Raw genomic sequence first — 19808 nt, 5'->3', positions numbered from 1 at the left:
CTGGAACACGACGGATGGACGATCGCAGCGGGACCAGGTAAGTGATCGATAAACCCAAACTTTTCTCACTGTATTTACATACAGTGAGAAAAGTTTGGGGTTATCGAAAATAGTAACTTTTTTTTACCCCGTACCAAGGTCGGGGTTATCGGTTAGGTGGTTAAAAAAAAGAATCTTTATCATTTTCAATTCAATAACATTGTATTTATGTCAAATGTAGGACAAATATAAATATATACAAGTATAGAAGTGGGCACACCAACCGTGTAAGTTTAAAGTGTAAATTAGTAATAAAAAAATCCATCCTTATGAAGGTGTTAGGCCCAGGGGATCAGAAAAAAGCAGAGAAGGAGAACCATGATGTTTTAAAGGACCTGTGTGCCCTATGGGAGTAGTACAAAGTGATCAGAACCCTCCCAATCCTAACTCTGCCCACATAAACTTAAGCCTAAACATAAAACATAAACATAAACCTAAGGAAATGGTGGGAGAACTTTTACAGTTTTGTAAGCATGCCTGTTACATCGAGTTGTTTCCCTTTACTGCACCAAGCTGCTATGTTACCAGAAGGTTCTGTATCTGGGTAGACTGTGGTAGCGTTGATCTGGCGAAATAGCTAAAATATGTGTGTGTGTATATATATATATATATATATATATATATATATATATATATATATATATACACACAACAGAACTAATGTCTAAAAATAGTATCATGTTATAGCATGTATTCTGTATCCAAACATTTGGAAGGGTGAAAAAATGTATTTCAACCCCAGATTTAATTCTTTGCATTTTGGATGACCGTTCTGTGCATCTAATTTTACGTGTCTGAGCATTTTCATTTTTTCCCAGCTGTGGGCAGTGTATTCTATGACGTGTTAAGAAGCAAGAGAACCTGACCTTTTAAACTCTTGACAATATATTGTGTTTTATCATATCTGACTGATCCCAAGATTGTGTACCCTTAACAAAATCTGATTGTGTGTTTCTGTTTTGTGTGTCATTTGTTCTCTGGCTGATTATCTTCAACCTAGTTCTATGTAATGATAGCATTACTAGTCTCTAACTATGACAGTGCGGTGTCTAAGCATTGTACATACAGAAGATAACTTATAAAACAAGTAAATTGATCACAGATCCTACTTGTAAAGATTAGGCAGCTCTGAATGTGAATTAACAAGATGAGAAATGATAGGTTTCTCAGTTTTTGCAGTGGAAGGGTTAAGACCCCCCACCCAGAAGCAGAGCCTACAACAAGACGCACAGCTGGTGGATTTTAATCAGTGGCAGATGTGCAGCAGGATCTTCCCTATCTCTAGCAACATTTACACAGAGATAAATAGGTCTTAATCATCTATAAATAACAGCATGTCATGTCTAAGGATCACTAACCTTCTGTGCATCTCCCCCAGGACCCAGGGCAGGGCTTAATTACTCTAGCCTCATGCAAAGCACTGACTGATCAGAGGTCGGCTATTGCAATCACAGGGGAAAAAAGAAACCATCTAATGGACATGCTTGATAAAATTACATAGGGGGGGGATCCCTTATGTATTATCACCTCTTCTGCTCCAATGCATGTCTGGTGCTTTTACATTGAATGCAAGAACTGAAAAAAAAAAGTTCCATTGCCTCTTGTTGTGTCTTAGATTGTTTCCTGCTTGTGGTTAGAAAGGAAAATTTGTAATTCAGAAAATATTTTAGTTGTGTCTCTACTTTCTGCAGTGCATTGGTGCCACACTGTGGGGAGATTGCATAGCAATGTGATATGTAGTGATTTCGATCATCCCCTACACTCAAGTTGTGCATGCATTAAATTGTTTTAGGGGGCAGTTTCAGGCAACAGATACAAGGGTTAATAAACTAATTTCCCTAAATACTGATCCTTATCTACAATCAAAAAGATCTCCTAATTTACCTAAAGCTGGGCATTGTGTATATCAGTGCATACCATTTCTATAGACCACCTAACAGGATTAGAATGCAGAAGTATATTTTCAAGAATCCTGTTTTGTGTAACTGCAACCAGCAGAGACAGCAAAGACCCAGCAATAGGTGTCCCAGCATGTCACGCTAGTATGTTCCAGGATCATAAGATAAATGGCAAAATAGTCTTGGGTAGAATAGTCCAGTACAGCAGTTTACAGATGAAAACCTTTTTCCTGAATGTGTAGATTGAGCTACACCTTAAAGTGTACCTGGACTATATACACTATATAAACTATTAACTATAATATTAAAGAAAAAGAACTAGCACGAGTATCTGTGTAAGACTTTGTCAGCTCCCAGTCATCCTCTCTACAACAGTAATTGGACAAAATAAGAGATTCCAATACACAATACTGTGAATGAGTGTTTTGAGGGGAAAGCAAATCACAGGTGTGTTTTGAAGTCCTGGACCAAATCATTGTTTAGAAGCCATGGAATAAAATTAGGTCACTAACCTGTCTGTACTGTCCCAGGGTACACCTAGATCTAAAGAATATATTCTTGTGAATACAAATATGGAAGAAAACTGGAAGCACCGGCACACCACATTTGAGTTTGGACATTTAGAGCAAGTTCATGTTTGCCTTAAGTGTTTTTTCTTTTTAACTTTTCTTTCCTGGTAATACTAAATATGCTGTAATCCTAAGGAAAGTGACCCACTTACTCGGTATGTCCCGTTTATATACCCAGTAATCATTTTTGAAGGAAATGCAAAAATTCTTAAAATTCCCAAAAATTGTACACCAATCAGTGGAGCCTTGTTTAGTTTAGCTACACATCGAACAATTCGACCGTTATCTTTCAGGTTGGAACATAAATCCAGTTCTGATACATGTATAACTAGAGACATAGTATAAATAAATGTGATGAAAATGCTATATAAGTTACAATATAACTTTATAATGTAACATTTAGAACCTCATCAACAGAAAACGTTGGTATTGTGTTTAATTCTATGATTAGTCTGACAGCTTCCACCGGCAATCCATTATTTTTATTCTATTTATTTATTTTTGTATCGAGTCAACATTTCACACAGAGTAACAGCTACGATCATATGGCCAAAACCCAACAGCAATATGTGAGCTGTGTCTGGCTCTCAGAGTCAGGAATAAGACAGAAGGGCTTCCCTTGAGGGAGGTCAGGAATGTAACTGGTGTCTGGGGTGACATCAGACTTTCAATCCTTCTGTCTGTGTCTAAAGCCAGGCTCAGCATCAAGGAAAACTGATGTTCTTGGCTTTTTATAAAGAGGAAGAGCCTGCAGACATCAGAGGAGTAATTGAAGATGGTCCGATTCACATCTGCATGATATTAAAATTTGAAATCCATGTCCCAAAGATATATGTATAGAGAGAAAGCGGGAGATGAAAACATCAATGTTTTATAACACAGTTTATTCTGGCTGTATATTATGTAAGAATTTCTAGATTGCATTACAGAGGACACATTATTTTTTTTTTTTTGTTCAATAAAGGATAGCTTTTGATTTAAAGCACTGATGTGCATTTCCTAAACTTGGTTAGTCTTATTGTGTGAAAAGTCAAGGCTCCCTCCTAAAGACACCTTCTATGAAAAGCCTTTAGACACTGGCTCTAACCTTTCCATGACAGTCTTGTTTGTCTTTCCTCCAGTGAATCGGTAAACCAAAATGTGTGACACGTCCTAAACCACAAAATGCATTCCATATACTTAACACTGGCTGCACTGTACACTGTTTGTAGATGGATAATGGAGTAATTTATCTCTTTCACCAATGTCTTTGTCACCTAAAAACATGTAGAAAATTGAATAAAGATGCCATAGCCAGTGGTGCAGCCATTTGCTTTAAATTTCCCTGGCCACATATAGGCCCTGTTCACAATTTCTGTTGAAAAATACACTGTTAGCCATTCCCAGGGGTAAAGCAAACTGCTGCTATGTTTTCATGTTCAACTACCACGCCACGGGTCAGTGTGCTCACATGCATTGCCCTTGTGTTTTTGGTGGCAATGTGGTTCTTCCTGTATAGGAGGAAATAACCGGCACAGCCAGAAACAACAGATCGCTTCTAGGAACTGGGCCCTAGCCCCTCCGAGTGCAAGTGCTTTCACAAAGTGAAGCGAAACATACCCTTGAATAGGAGCGGTTGGGAGTGTGGTTGGGCATTTATTCTTGCAAATAATTTGACTATTCTTGTCTATAGTTTATCAGGTCATAGGCTATCTTTCATTCATGTTAATGTTTTAGAATTAGCTGATCTGGGACTTTTCCTCCCCTAACTTGTGGATGTTCGCTATGTTTTTCTGAATGTTATGAATATTATATTTTAGTGTACGACTAGCATTTTACTAGTCACACACCCTTGACAACTTTGTATTATAACAATTTCAAATCTTTCCGACAGCTCCATCTATGTAATAGATCTAAGCACAAGAGGAAACAAGTCATTATATTGCAGTTTACCAGTTCTGATATGGCAGTTTCATTCGTTTTTGTTTTTCTTACCTTTTTCCTTATTTTCATCAGTTTATCCTGTCAATAACATGATCAATCCACATGTTTTTAGTCAGAATCAAGCGGGTATTTGTCACAATTCTCACATAAAGTAAAGCTTTCTATGGTATATATTACCAATGATCAATGAGGAGAAATTAATTGTTTGGGGTACATTTACCCGGTTTACTAGGAAGCAGTTATGAGCACTTCTGAGGATCGTGCTCACTACCTAACAAAAGATTTAGTAATGGAACAAGATACAAGGAAAATTCTATCTGCCATGCAGCAGTATTTCACGGTGCTCTAGAAACCTCTCATTGATATGCCATTTAACTATAAAACTGTTATATTGGCTATTTCCTCCCTGTGTGCTTTTGATTTTAACAAGGAAATTGTCACAGGCTTGTTATTTTCATTGCTCATTGGGTTGGTGCTTTGTTTTTCATTTAAATCATGGAAGACATATTAAATCATTCCTTATCAAACCACATAAGACCTCCATCAATGTAAACCTTTAAGGCTGCTTGAAGAGCAAATCATTGTGATTTTTTTCTCCATATAGAGTTCAAGGACAGATTGTCACATATAGATCAATCTACCAGTTCTCTAATTTTGTTTTTTTGTCTGTATTTAGCTTCAACTTTAAATTACTGCATTGTTTGTAAAGTTGTTTTCCACTTCAGCTAGTGCTTCTTATATTTTATCAGATTCAGATTACAGGATAGTGGGTAAGACAGGACTTTACATGAAATCAATTTGTGTTCAATGTCAAAGGTATGCACATAGTGGGTCTAATTTACTGAAGCTGTGAGAGACTAAGAGAAGAGAAAATAGACTATCATGCAACCTAGGTGATCCAGCAAAACCTGGAATGGATCTGGTCCAGAAAACATTTGCCAACTAAAAGTGAATGATTTCTATTTTCTCATATTTAGCCTATTGTGATTATAGACACTTGTTTTGTCCCGGAGCTCCACACAGAGAGGTGATACACTGTATATGGATACAAATGATGAAGGAGCGTACACACATACCTTCTACTGAGAGGAGATGTGTGTTTTGCTCAAATACATCCATTATGATCACATACAATGTTGGAAGCCTAGTGTGCCATTTATTATTGTGTGTGTTTGTAAATACATACCTGTATGTATTTGCAATCTCCTATCCTGATGTGTGTATGTGTGTGTGTGTATGTATGTATATATATATATATATATATATATATATATAGCAATCCCTATTTAATGTACAGCGCTGCGTAATATGTTGGCGCTATATAAATCCTGTTTAATAATAATAATAATAATCTTATTTTGGGCGGTGGGGGAGTCCAGTTTTGTTAAACTGTCCCTTAACCAAGTAGTTAAGAGGGGTATACTTGGCAGTTGTTGACCCCAGTCTCCAAATGGTATACTTATTCACACATTTTTTTATTGTGAAATATAATATCAAATACACACATATATATTTCTTTTGTTATTTATACACAGCTACTTGGCATATCAATTTCCTCACCTGAAAAAGCTGTATAGAGAAATGCATCAGGAACAGAGATTGCAGCTTCTTTCCCTGAAAGTGCAGTTTTACTTTGAACTCTATGCTATACTATCAGCCTGTCATGTTATGAATATTTGACACATAAGTAGACGTATTCTTGTGTTATATAAAATCAAAAAAATTATATATATAATGGTCACTAACCCCTCTTGCTTAATCTGGTAACTCACCACTTTGTATGAGTACCAGCATTTTCCCTGTTACCTGATATATAAATTGATCATCAGCAGATGTTACCACCTTTATAAAAGCAGAAGATCTGGCAATTAGCTGGTCTAGAGTATTCAGGTGTGTGTTAACACAATGGCAAGTAGAAGATACATCAGACATCTTAGCAAAGCAGTTGCTGCTCAGCAATCTTGGAAGGGTTGCAAGGCCATTTGTAGTCCATCATTCTACAGTTCAACAGGTCATTCGCAAGTGGAAAACATTCAAGATCGTTTCACGCTCCACAGTGCTCACTTATCATGTTCAATGTTAAAATCATGACAATACAATTATAAGCAGACTGAACAAGTATGCCTTGCTTGGAAGGATTGCAGGAGAATGTTTGGTCATAATGCACAACGCCCCATTTGGTGACAACCAAACAACGGTATATCAGCTCACACTATCAAGCACAGCGGTAGAGACTGAACTTGCCTGCGCCGATCAGGTGGCATAGGCAGAAGAAGATGGCGGCCAGTACTTCCTCCACGCTGGAACATAAGAAAAAGCCAGGATGGCGTGGGACTGATTTAAGGCCAGGTTTAAAGGGATAGGGGGCTCTGTGGAAATAAAGGTAAGTGGTATTTTTTTTTAATTTTAATAAGTTACGCTTTAAAAGAGGTGCCCACACTTGCTGATAATCAGGTAAATAAAAGCACCTGGCTGCTACTATAACCCTCCATGGAAGTGGTATGGATGTAATTAAGTTTTCACACACTATTTCTACATTTTGACTTGGTCTTTGTTATTTAGGTAAAGGCTTAGTGTGGCATGTGTTGGTGTTCATCTGAGGTTTCACCTAATTTGCTAAGGACCAGATGATTTTTTTTAATATATGTTTATACACAAAACTTTACAATTGAAATTGAGTACACTCTTTTTTTCCCTAATGACTGTATATACGTTATTCCCCCAGGCCTAGTTCATATTACAGTTCTTATACAGTTGTAATGGAACAATATCAGGTGCTGCCGTTTAGTATGAAAAATGTAGTGTTTCACACAAGTTCGTTCTTTCCAAGCTGTAAACAGCTTTTTTTTTTACTTTAGGTTCTCCTTTGTTTCGGCACTGTTGGAATATGTGTTATGTATTAACATGGTTTACGTTTGTTTCCCATTGGAAAAAAAGCTGGTTGTAATTTTCTGTCATGCCATCTGGTTAAAGCAGCAGTCGCTGTGATTCTCCTGTGAGAAAAACAACACAGACGCTTGTGCTAAGTTGCTCGCAGGAAGGAGTGACGCTCAAGGAAAAACATGACCCTGACAGTTGTATGAGCAATATCAGGAAGAACAAGTGCGTGATAGAAAAAAAAAAAAGAAAACTGTACCATCTTGTAAGAGCTGCAAAAATAATTTTTCCCCAGAGGTAGCTGCTAATGAACTGGGGGATGTCAGGTTTTTTTTTCCTTTTTTCATTTGTAACATTGGATGTGTGAAGACATTTTGACATGCCATTAATTGGGTCCTAATAAATGATGATAGAAGTGAATTAAATCCTATTCTGTGCAAAGGTAAAACATTAAAAATGTCAGATAAACCAAGGTATCCACAAACAGGCTAAGCAGTACACAAGAGAATACCTTTGTAACATAAGTCTTAATGAGCATGATCTGGGTGGTACGAGGTGTTCTATAGGCTTAGGTTAGATAATTGCCATGAATGTGATTAAGGAGGTTAGTGTTCATTCCATTAATGTATGCCAAGCTTTGCTTATTGCTTAACACATGAGACTTCTTCAAAGGCTACAGCTTTGTGGAGTGTGCCCCATGATTAGTTAGGAGAAATATCTGCTTTGCCATGGGAAATCATGGCTGTGGAAAGTTTCCACAGGGAGCAGTGCCTACAACATACTTAACAGTCTGGCAGGATCAAAGTCTTCCAGAAAGATGTTGTACAATCTCCCCAATGTCCATTCCCAAAAGATATTGAAAAATATGGCTAATTTTAATATTTTCAGTGTCACAGATGTAAATATTTTTTTGCATTGCAGATTGATTTTATGATTTGTAGATGAATATCCTTTGATTATTCAAGCAGGATATGTATTGGTTTATTTATTTTAATGATGGATTGACATTTTCAGAGGTAACTGAGCAGTAAGTTCTGAATTTAGTTTAATGTTGAGGATTGTGCTGCGTTTATTTCCAGCTTAAAGTGTGTCCATAACTTACAAATTCTACAGCTTCACTGACTTATTTCTTCAATTTCCCAGACCCTGTTTGATTACAGAAAAACAAAATCCTTAATGATTTGTGAGTTTTACATTTTGCTCTGGCTTTTTCACAGCTTTAACAAACATATGATGTAGAATATTAAACAATAGCCCACAAACCTACTAACAGAAAATCATTTTTACTGCTTCAGAAAAAATGCCCTGAAATGAAAAATTCTAAGGCCTACCAAGGTAACTCTTTTGGAAATTTGCTTTGTTTTATTGGTATGTGATGCATGTACCCAGTTAGCTAGGAGCTAAAAATAAGTAATAGTAGGTTTGACAATTGAGCAGTGGACCTGCACTCAAGGAGCCAAATTCTTCAAAGAGGGTGACACAAGATGGCTATAAATGATATACCAATTACTGTAGGCATTTTGCAGCTGCTTTTTAGCACAGGACCACATTTTGTCCATTCCTCTGTGCGGCTCTAACAACCATTTTAGTAGAGGTACAATATCTATCTTTATTTATATTTCTATATATTTATGATTATTTAGCTAAACTCTCAGGTCTCCACATGAAGACATAAAACAATGGCACTTAACATAAACTTTTGTGGTGACACGGTTAATCTTTTAAACAACCATTTCCTGACAAAACTGCTGGATTGGCAATATGTATGGTATGCCCAAAATCTCTCTCAATATGGCTCGTATTGAAGCAAATTGTAAGACCATGCTCAGATGGGATCTCCAGGTTCAGTTCATGGTTTTTACCATTTTGTTTCTGTGGCTACGACTCCTGGGGACAGTCTTTCACATTTGGTAGTATTGCACTAAGGTGAGAAGATTTTGGACAGTCCGCTACAATTTGTTCCTTTGCGAGTTATTAATGCAGATTAATCTTCAGAAGACTACGTGCACCACCTTCTTTAAATTTGACTTATTGCTTCAGTAATACCTTGTTTGCTCCCTATATTTTCTTAGCTGCCCATATCACTAAAAATTAGACGTGTTTGTCATTTCAGTTGCTTTTCTTTGTATCTATCGATAAATTGGGCCAAAGCTTTTTTGGAAAAAAATACATTGTATGATATGGAATAAGTATGTTTCACTGTTAATGAGTGTCTTCCTTGACACTGGTTAATATTTTAAATCAGTACACATCAATATTTTTTATTTGGAAACATAAAATCTGACCAGTAACAAATCAAACTAGGACACGAGTGTGATTACCGAGGATCTCAGGGAACAGGTAATCTCTTAAGTGCCAATGTTTGGTCAGTCTAGGATAAACAAGCTGGAAATTTTTCCCAGTTGATCTCATTAGATACTGTGTTTGAGACTGAGTGATGTTTTTTGAATGCTTTAGCAATTGATTCTAGAAGTAAGAGGAGTATATAACCAAATGCCAGAGCCTAGGGATGTATTGTTTAATTCATTCAAACTGCGGAATGTAACGCAACTGCTTATGGTGAATATGTAAACAGTAGCTATGTGCTGATAGCACAGTTACATAGAAACCAGCCATATTTCAGGTGATGCATTAAAGTGAAAGCATACACTTTTAGAATATTTTATTAGACTGTAAAAAAGAGGCATTTTTAACCAAGCAATTTTTTTTATGCGAATACAAACTGATCAGGCAGGACATGTAAAATACAAGCATAGTACCACTCATTTATGCTTCGATATGCTGTAAATCCAAGCACTATCCGACAATGAGGAAACATAATGCCCATTTGAATACTGCTAACTTGTAGCATTTTAGAGTGGCATAATTATTTTATACATTGTTTCTGTATTTAAAAAAATCACTTTAACATAGCTAAAACATCCAGCAAAGTACCACACTGCAAGGCTTCACATTAGAAAATGTCATCCTTGGTATTAGGGACTTCTGGTGAGGACTTCCTGCAGTCCTCCTAAACTGACTTAGTAGAAACTGCTATGCCTACCACCCCTTGTATCATTCTGCTGTCCTTCATAGCTTAATATTGTGGTTGCTTTATGTGCCTTGTATTAAAGAATTTACTAAAATGAAAATACTTTTTTTAAACCAGCAAACATTTTTCTTTTACCTTTTTATGTTTGACTCAGCTTACCTTAATGTGTCCTAAACCCCAACCACCCACTATCCTTCTGTCCATTGTTAGTACCCTTATCATCTACTCTTTTTAGACTGGGGCACTGTTTATGGGTAGGACAAGTTGTCTGTAAAGTCTGTAAAGTTGAGCCAGTGAATTTGGGGTCATATTGGGAAATGGAAATGGATTTTCTGGCTAAAAAAGAACACCAGGCACTTTCTATCTGCAAGGCTTTAACTTTCAAAAGTTTGTTTGGTTCACTTTAAATTATGCTAAATTCTATAAAGTATTTTGCTGAAATTATATTGTACTTAATTTACAGCTTTAAATGATCTGGAAATATCTAATATGTGGTGTTTGAAGCTATTTTATCTGTATGTAGCAGCAATTTTCGCTCTTCAATACCATGTAATAAATTTGTAATTAAAATGTCCATTTGTATTTATTAGGCGGCAAATTGCCTCATAACAGGGACGATGGTCATTAAAGGTAATTTAGTGAGGAAATAATGAAGGAACAGTATCTGCAGTGATGCTTCCAGTCATTCTGATGGAGAGGTTATGTCCTTGTCCTGTAGTTCATTCTGAGGTTGATCATTTCAGCAAAATACATTTGAATCAAGAGATTGCAAAAAAGCTGCCAATTGCCCTTCTGCAACTCTAGAGCTACATACTACCTTAAGGCTAGTATACTGACTTGTATGTTCAGCATTGCTGCCTCAAAGCTAGCCGGCCACTCGGGAGTCAGATAGAGGTTGCTTTTAGTCCAGGCTTCTGGGACAGATCTTTTGACCCTAGTGAAATCTATTATGTGTTTCTGAAGCTTTTGCTTGGAAAAAAAAAAAAAAACCTAAAACAAAACCAAAAAAAATGTGAAGGACATTAACACTTGCTGTGACACATTGTTAAAAAAAACTTTCTTGTACTATAGGCTAAATATACCTAGAATATCACATGCATCTTTAAATGAGAGCAAAACCAGTCTGCTAGATAAATAAATAAACATTCAGCCTGTTTGCAGCAGCTGTAGCCGTGCTTCGTGCGGAAAATGAAGGCAGATGATAAATTTGGCCTGTGCCCTGAGTACATTTCCAAATGCTTCAGTGTGTGCGCAAGATAATGAACAAATATATTGAGATGGCACAAGATCAGTACGAGTTTACTGCTGAAAAAGCATCTCCCTCTCCCCCCCGGAGGGGGGCTTGCGAACTCTTCTGGGTTAATGGGGGTGAGGGTCCCTTTGCTCGCCACCTTTCAGAAAGACTTAAGAAAAGAATTTGTCTCCTTTTGCCCCAGGCTCCCTGTTGCGCTCAAAGGGAGCTTTTGATAAATGGAAGTGTATTTATTAATAATGAGCTGGGGCCGGCTGTCTGTGATCTGAAAAGTGATGCTTATCAGACAATGTTTTCCTGTGGCATTCGAAGGCTCCAAGCACTATAAGGTATTGTGGATGTGCAGCGAGGCGAAAGCTCTCACCCAATTAACATCCTTTACTTCATTTTTCCCCCCTAACTACTATAATGTATTTAGTACAGAAAAAATAAATTAACTTATTCATCACCAAACATATTTGTAAACTTCACTGGGCATATTTTTTTAAAATATTGCTAGCACTCAGACACTTCAGAAATTTCACTGTGATTTATTCAGTTAATTTAGCATTTTTGCAGGTACTTAAGCCAAGTGTGTAAAATAATGAAAACGTGGAAACGTCTCTGCTGTTCCAGCCAAGATATCTGGATCTCCACTGTACTCCTGAGCCCTACATCACTACTCTTTTCTGTATTGATGTGGAAGTCACCAATCATCATGCGCCTGCATAGCCCTGTATTGTATGTGATGTCATAAGAGTGCAGACTAATATTTCAATGCTTCATATTAGAGCAAGGGACTGTCCACTGGGAGTGAAGATAAGGTGGAGTTTTATTTTTTTTTCCTCCAAAAATAGTTTGATAATATGTGATGAGTATTGTTTCACTTGTTGGTGCAAGTAAAATCAAAGTACCTCTTCCACATGTACATCTTCACATAGCAGGGAAAATAAACTGAGACATTTTGTAATAGAGTTCTTATATTATTTTGCCTTCATCTAATTTACTAATAGTTTGATATTTATTCATTTAGATATTTGATTAGGGGTTTTTTTCATATCAGTTTTCAGTCATTAACTGAAAACTAAAATTGGTAGCACTTACCAAAATGTCAGCAAAGCTAAATGAAAACAAAAATGTGTGAATAGAAAACATTGCGGGTGCTTCTGTAGGACATGATTTGAAACATTACCATGTTTTCACTTGGATAAACTATGGTAAGTTTGCTGCATAATTATGTGGCAACTTATCACAAACCTGTCTGCATCCCAGTTTGGGTCTCAACATTGGGTTGCAACACAATTTGCATCTTAAAGATCCCCTTAATTCTACTTTTATATCCAATTGCTAAAAATAAACCCAACTTAAAATGTGCCTTAGGTAACCACATCGCTGAAGTTCAAATGTGTGTAGTTGCCCTTAAATTAATAACTTTCGGAAATTCTTGTTTTTAAGGCGTACACACACAATGTACACACGCGCAATAATTATCCTTGGAAACGAATGACTAACGGTTGATTGTCTGATAATTGTTAACAAAAAAATGGAACAACCACAGGCCAATGACAAACCATGCATGAGGAACGTCGCTGGAAATAAACGACCATCCTGGGGGATCTGATTGGAGGAGGATCGTTCGCTATCTAGTTTGTGTACAGTCGTTCAGTAATCATGGATGTTTCTGCGGTACACTTTCTCTGGAACAAGTCACTTCCTGCATTGTTCAAACGATCGTGTCTAGTGTGTGTACATTATTGGTGGATTATATTTAAACGATTGTATCATTAAACATGTACAGAATTGTGCACTATACGATCGTTCAAAATAATTTTGAATAATCGTTGATCTGTCATTAATCGTTCATTTTCCAACGATAATTATTGTACGTGTGTATGTAGCCTTAGTCTGGGGTTCCAGCCAGGGTTTTGACTTCACTGAAAGTCAAGATTAACTCCTGCCAAGGGAAGACTAGAAACTTTGAGCTTGTGGTGTGGATACAGCCAATTTTCATTTATCTGTGTTATACAAATTTTCAGTCTTTGTTTTGGCTGCTGCCTATTTTAATTTTGGTAAACTGTAAGGGATTAATAACATTCACACACAGGAAGTTGCCTGTAGTTTAGAAATGTTGGTATGTTGAGAACTTTTTAAACCAGATCATGTCCAACCCTACTACATAAATAATACATGTACAGTGTGTTCTATTCAGTGATGAAGTATTATTTGACGTCTGGAACTGCTTAAGGTCTGAGGCACATCTACCTAATAAATAGGCCTTGTTGTCACAGGACTGTTAAGTACAAGGAGAGTTAAGAACCACTAGAATTATGGTGCACGTGTATGGAGTACCTCAGTGTGGAGCTTTGATTGCTCTCTAGTGCAGAGTACCCTTTTGTGGAGCCTAATTTGGTTTGGTTCAGAATCACTGGAGTTATGATCCACATGTATGAAGTACCTTATTGTTGAGCCTAATTTGTTCTGTTGTTGGCAGCCAACTTACATTTATTCCTATTATTTTTTTGTCAATTGAAGCCCGGGCCTTGATAACCTTCTAAATACATACGTGTTGTTTTCTTCGACTCAACACAGCATAAATAAATATAAAGTTCTTCATTTAGGCAAAGGGGGCAAGTAATTTTGTAAGAATCCCTGACCCCCTTATAATCTCCTTCTGTTTCATTGGAAACCTTGGTAAATGTCTAGGTATGGTGGTGCACATTACTTTCTTGCAATATTTGGCCCTGTGTAGCCAGCTTCCAGGTCATACAGTCACCTAAAGTGGACCAAAGCTCAGACATTAGACCTAATATTAGATATATATTTATATAACTCACTTGCATGGGGATGTCAGCCCCCCTTAGTGGTGCTGGCTGTGTCAGTTTGCATCCATGAAAAATAAAGCTTCCATTACATGTATAAAAGCTTTACTCTTGCATGGCAATATGTCTTGCCATCCAGTCCTGACCACCTTCTTTGACCACAGCCCTCTCTCACTGCTCAAGCTCCCAGCCCAAGGTCTATAACTAATCAAAAAGTAATTGTATTGTCTTCTGTAGTTGGCTGGTGCTGATGTCATAGATGTTACTACAGATCAGACAAACATCACAAAGCAGAGATCAGACCTCTACACTCCACTGCCATATCAGGCCTGTGCGCAGTACCATCACCAAAATCCTGGTCACCCTAATCTGTGTTGTCATTCCTATACACGCAGAGCCCATTGCCACCCCCATCTTTGCAAATCATTTTTATCCTCTGTATTGTCACCCTAATCTGCATTGTCACCCCTATCCGCAGAGCCCATTGTGATTTTAAACCACTCCAACTGCTCTGATTGGTCAGCAAGTTTTCTTTTTCCCCTCTTTGACTGATGTCAATCTTCCATGAGTCCCTGCATCCTTCCCCTCATTGCCGCGGCCCAGGGGGAGAGGACACGGGAGTTTTTAGACAGTTTAGGAGTAATAAACCAAAGTAAAACCAATACAGAGTAGTATGACCTGGGCTCATATCATCCTTAAGCCCAAGTTGAAAATGTGAGTTTAGGTCGAGGTTAAGGAGGAATGAGTTAAACTTGCATAAGCTATGACACCATCCAGCAAAGGTAGTTGTTCTTACAAATGAACCTGTAACAGAATCTCCTTCAAGTGGTTTTCCACCTCTTACCAGCACAACCAAATCCAAACCTATGGTCACTGGAGCAGCAGCTTGGCTTTTCTGGGACTATATAAAATGATAGAATTTATATCTATTTTTGATTTATTTACAATTGCCACACAGGGACTCATCTCCTTTATTCATATTCATTTCTATGAATCCTTATCATTTTTATGTTGGGCAACAGATAAACTAAGTTTCACAAAGAAGCTCTCTGTTAATTGTAAAAGACGTATTAATGTTGAGTAAGAAATAAAATAAAATGATTTATAAACTAAAAAGAGACAAAACAGTTGTATTTTCTCTTAAATGTGTGTAGGTTGCAGCAGAACCTGTGTTATTAGACCAATTGCTAATGAAGTTAGGCAGACATCTCTTCCTAGTCACAGGCAGCAGGTGTAAATAAATACGCTCTGTCACAGGCACTGACAGTGCTCCTTAATTCTCTGCAACAAATAGGGGATCCAGCAACCATGGTACATCTAAAAATTGATATTTACTCAGGCAGGTTAATAGCACCAGCCAGGCCTCTAATTTGATTTCCTGTGCAAAACCTCATTAAGTCCGACAGCTCCAATATGAAGCAACTTTTCTGTGCCGGTGTTATTGGTGATTGCTTGATAACATCTGGAAAAGACCCAAACAATTAAGGAAATAATAAAATTGATTGGACGCTGCAGAACTCCATTTTGTGTGCCTGTCATCTCCTTTCACATTGGAACATAGCTTTGGGGAACATATCTTTTAACAGTGTTGTACACGTGTTCTTACATTAAATGTATAGATTGGATGTATAGATTGGCTAGATAAGGTGTAACAGGATAGGATTATACATTTGCAAGGTAATTTTTGCAGTGGATAATTTATTTTTGTACTGAATTAATCTGTGACAGTAGCTTTGAGAGCACATCCTAACATTCCCAGTTGGGAAATCAAGAGAAAGTGGGCCATTCTTTACATCTCATAAAAAAAGACTTTTCTGTCTGTTTGGGTAAAACTTTATAAAATGCCAAAAAAACAAGCTTGCCTTAGTATACAGAGAATAAATACAAATTTACTGGCATTGGTTGTTAGCCATTATATGTGTGGTTATATTCCAATGATTTGCAAGTGTGCTTTGTTTAGTGCTGGATAAATGCATGTGGTCTTCTGTTGTGGTTTCCACTTTGTAGTTTCATACCCAAACTGCTATGGTTTTTAGCTAATCTGTAAAGCCAAAACTGACAACTCTGACAACGGACAACTCTATAAAATGATGCTACCTTATAACTGTTTTTCTACATTTGTAATTGTTTTTTCTTGTGTTATTTCTTTCATTAACTAGGTAAAAGCATCAAGAAACAGAAATGGCCGAAATAGTGAAGACAGCAGTATCAAGGAAGCCATGAGTTCTCAACGCAGCAGTTCCCATGATCGCCTCAGTGATGTGAGTAGTTTTGTTGTGTGTGATATTTTCTGTACAAAATAATGGAGATCAGTTTGATTCCCCATGCTCCAATTATGCTTGTTGGTTTTGCAAGGTGGTACAAAGCTGGCAAGTACATCTTTTTCAACTTTAAGATCCATCTGGATTTTGTATTCTGTTTGCACAGCACAAGTGACCCAGCATGGAATCCTAACTAGCTTTTCTTCAAAATTGGTAAAGTCATGTAAGCACACGTGTTCCTATCTTTTTTCCTGATGTTCTAGATTGTACTGTTTGCTGACCACCCGCACCCACAAACACATTTTTTTACCATAAGAAAAAATATGATTATTTTGTTTGGTCTACCAAAAATGTCCTCAATGAGGAAGATTGAAACCCTATTTTTGTAAAGATCTTTAAGATTCAGAATTATCTGGCAAGAAATTGGCTCTTTACCAAAGACCTAGAAATTTGGCTTTTTTATTATGACAATATTGTTATCATTTAGAAGGGTGGGAACAGGGCCACACTATACCTCCTTAACATTAAGTTGCTTACATCCTTTCTTGTTGCTTCTCCGAGGGGCTTTTGTCTGTTGATTTAAATACCATGCATTACATAACAGCAGCATACAATATTAGGTGCCTGTAGGTGCCATTTTTTTTAATTACCTATATGTGGATCCTCTAACTAGCCAACAAATTTGTAATTCTCTTCAGTCTTTGGGATCTAGGTATCACTTCGAGATAACACAACTAGGTCCATGAAATTTTGAGAAGAACACCCTGGTATAGGAAGCGCTGCCATGGGCCCAGTTGCATACTATTGAGGTTATCATTCTGTCAACTAGTCCTATTAGTAAGATGAACCATACTACAGTAATACAGCAGAGCCTTTCTGGCCTTGTTGTCCAGGTTGTTACAGAAGGCTGATATTACGCGATAAAAGTATTTTTATATATATATATATATATATATATATATATATATATATATATATATATAAAACCATTATATTTATATTATAAAACCATCTAATGTGCTAAATCTCCCTAAAATTCATCTTAAACACAATCCTCATATATGTGCCCAAAGTGTTCCTTTAAATAAGGGGACATAAATGTTAATATGATCCTTTTTTTTGATCCCTCAATTAAGTGAATAACTTCAATATCTGATTTATCTTACTGCCAGGATGAGAAACCAGTACATTCTATGAAATCAAACTGTCAATTTTAAATCTAAAGTGAAATCTTCAAAATATAGTACTAAACATACTGAACATGTCTCTATGTTTAGCAAAAACAATAAAATCACTGACAGGTAAAGGTCAGGGGGTGGGGTATATTGTAGCAGCAAGTAAACAGTCCGTTCTTGGGTACATTTACATTTTTTTTTTTGTGTACAGTGCTTGATACCTAACAGCTGTGGTCCATGTAAGGACAACCATGTAAGTAACAACAGAGTAATAGGTGCCCAAGGCTAACCCGCTTTTTTTTTTTTTACCACAGAAGTGCAAATACCCTTACAAACAGGAGAAAGAACACACAATGCATCATAGCTTGGTGCCTATGTGGCTGTACAGACTAGTCTAGAGTCAGAGTTCCCATGCTGACCACTGTCCACTGCCAAAATCACATAGAATTGGGACTTGAGCATCAGAACATTCAGGGGGTCAGATTTAATATTTTACTGTGGATGGATGGGTACATATTCCTTGTTTATCTAGGGAATAGATGGCAGCAAGGTTTACTATGGGAAGAAAGGAGGATAGAGGAGGCAGTGTGACTTAAAAAAAACACTGCCTAGATTCCTACTACAGTGTGGTTTCCATTGAATGATCCCAATCTGGAACTTGTTGCCTACGTTCCCTGGACCAGATTATGTACACACACTATTTTTTGAAATTAGAACAGACATTCTACATTACATGTCTCTGCCTCCCCTGAAGCAGAGTGAAATGGTGAAAAGCATTGGAAATAGAGACAACAGAGATCTTTTTGGATCTTTACTATATTCCAAAGTCTCCATACTGCTACAATAACAATATTATGTCTAGTGTCGTCTGGCCCAATTCATCAATGTATATTCATTTGTACATTTACCTTTAAAAGTAAACATTTTTACATATGTCTTAAAGCCAATCTTGCTCTTCTTTTGCTTTCAAATATTAATTTAGTTGATTTAGGGCTGGCAAATATCTTTGTATGTGTAAGAATAGAGGGAAATCTTAAACAAATTGCTCTATATCTCAGACTTAAAGATCTGATACTAATTCCATGGTGCCAAATACCACAGGACACCTGTAGAGGTCTTGTGCAGTCCATGCCTTGGTGGCAAAGGGGGGCATTTGCAATATTAGGCAAATGGTTTTATAGTTTAACATAATGATACTATACATTTCAGTCATTACAAATAGGCAGTGTTACTAACCTTTCTTAAATTTCTACCCTGACCTTGGCTATCATACCAACTTTTTTGCTGTATGAAAATATTGATTGATGACTTTTCTCTGTCTTTCTAATCTGAATACTTTGTACAACTTGGGGTTTCAAATATGGGTCATCAAAACAGCCAGGGAACTATCGTTTTAGAAAGATGTCAGCAGTGGCAGCCAAGTGTTTGTCTATTCACAGGTTTACTTTAGCTGGTCTTCCTCACTGGAGTTTATTGTGTTTTTACTAATTAGTTGCAACCTTTTCCTTTTTATTCCAGAGAGATTTAATAAGAACAAAACACTTAGAGAAAAGCAAGCAGCTACAACTTGTGAGTTATTGGATTTAACATTTCAATAGTTGAGCACACGTCTCCCTCCCTCTACCACCCTACACGTGGGACTCATGTTGAGTTCTATTAATGTAAAATATGCTTCATAACTACAGCCTGTCACAAGGAGAGCTTTGTGCCAGCTAGATTCAATTGGACAGCTAATTTAGGTTTTAAATTGAAAACACTGCCTCTTTTTCAGAATGCAAAGCAGTGGGAGAGGAGGTGGAAGTCTCTGAGGTTTTCAAAACAATAACATTTGGCTTTAACCAGCTTGCTGCCCGCAGCGATAAGATGAAATACCCTACAGGGTAATATTGCATCCCTGCAGATGTAATAGTGTAGTGCCAAGTTTTTGCCAGGTTACTTTGAAATACATAAAACTAAAATCCATTTTGTATGCCTCTTGCATCATA

The 19808-nt window shown here is 37.0% G+C and overlaps 1 protein-coding gene across 1 annotated transcript in view; it reads left to right on the top strand.

Annotated features, from left to right (window-relative positions):
• Window positions 1-19808, top strand: part of FBRSL1 (fibrosin like 1) — a 272324-nt gene that overhangs the window by 91566 nt on the left and 160950 nt on the right. Inside the window, exon 3 of the mRNA XM_072413928.1 lies at window positions 16547-16648. Coding sequence (XP_072270029.1) covers window positions 16547-16648 — 102 coding nt within the window. The remainder of the gene's footprint in view (window positions 1-16546; window positions 16649-19808) is intronic.

Source organism: Pyxicephalus adspersus, chromosome 6 (assembly GCF_032062135.1).
Source record: "Pyxicephalus adspersus chromosome 6, UCB_Pads_2.0, whole genome shotgun sequence".
NCBI lineage: Eukaryota > Metazoa > Chordata > Amphibia > Anura > Pyxicephalidae > Pyxicephalus > Pyxicephalus adspersus.
Note: the sequence above shows the minus strand (reverse complement) of the source record. Positions and strands in the feature narration are given on the sequence as shown.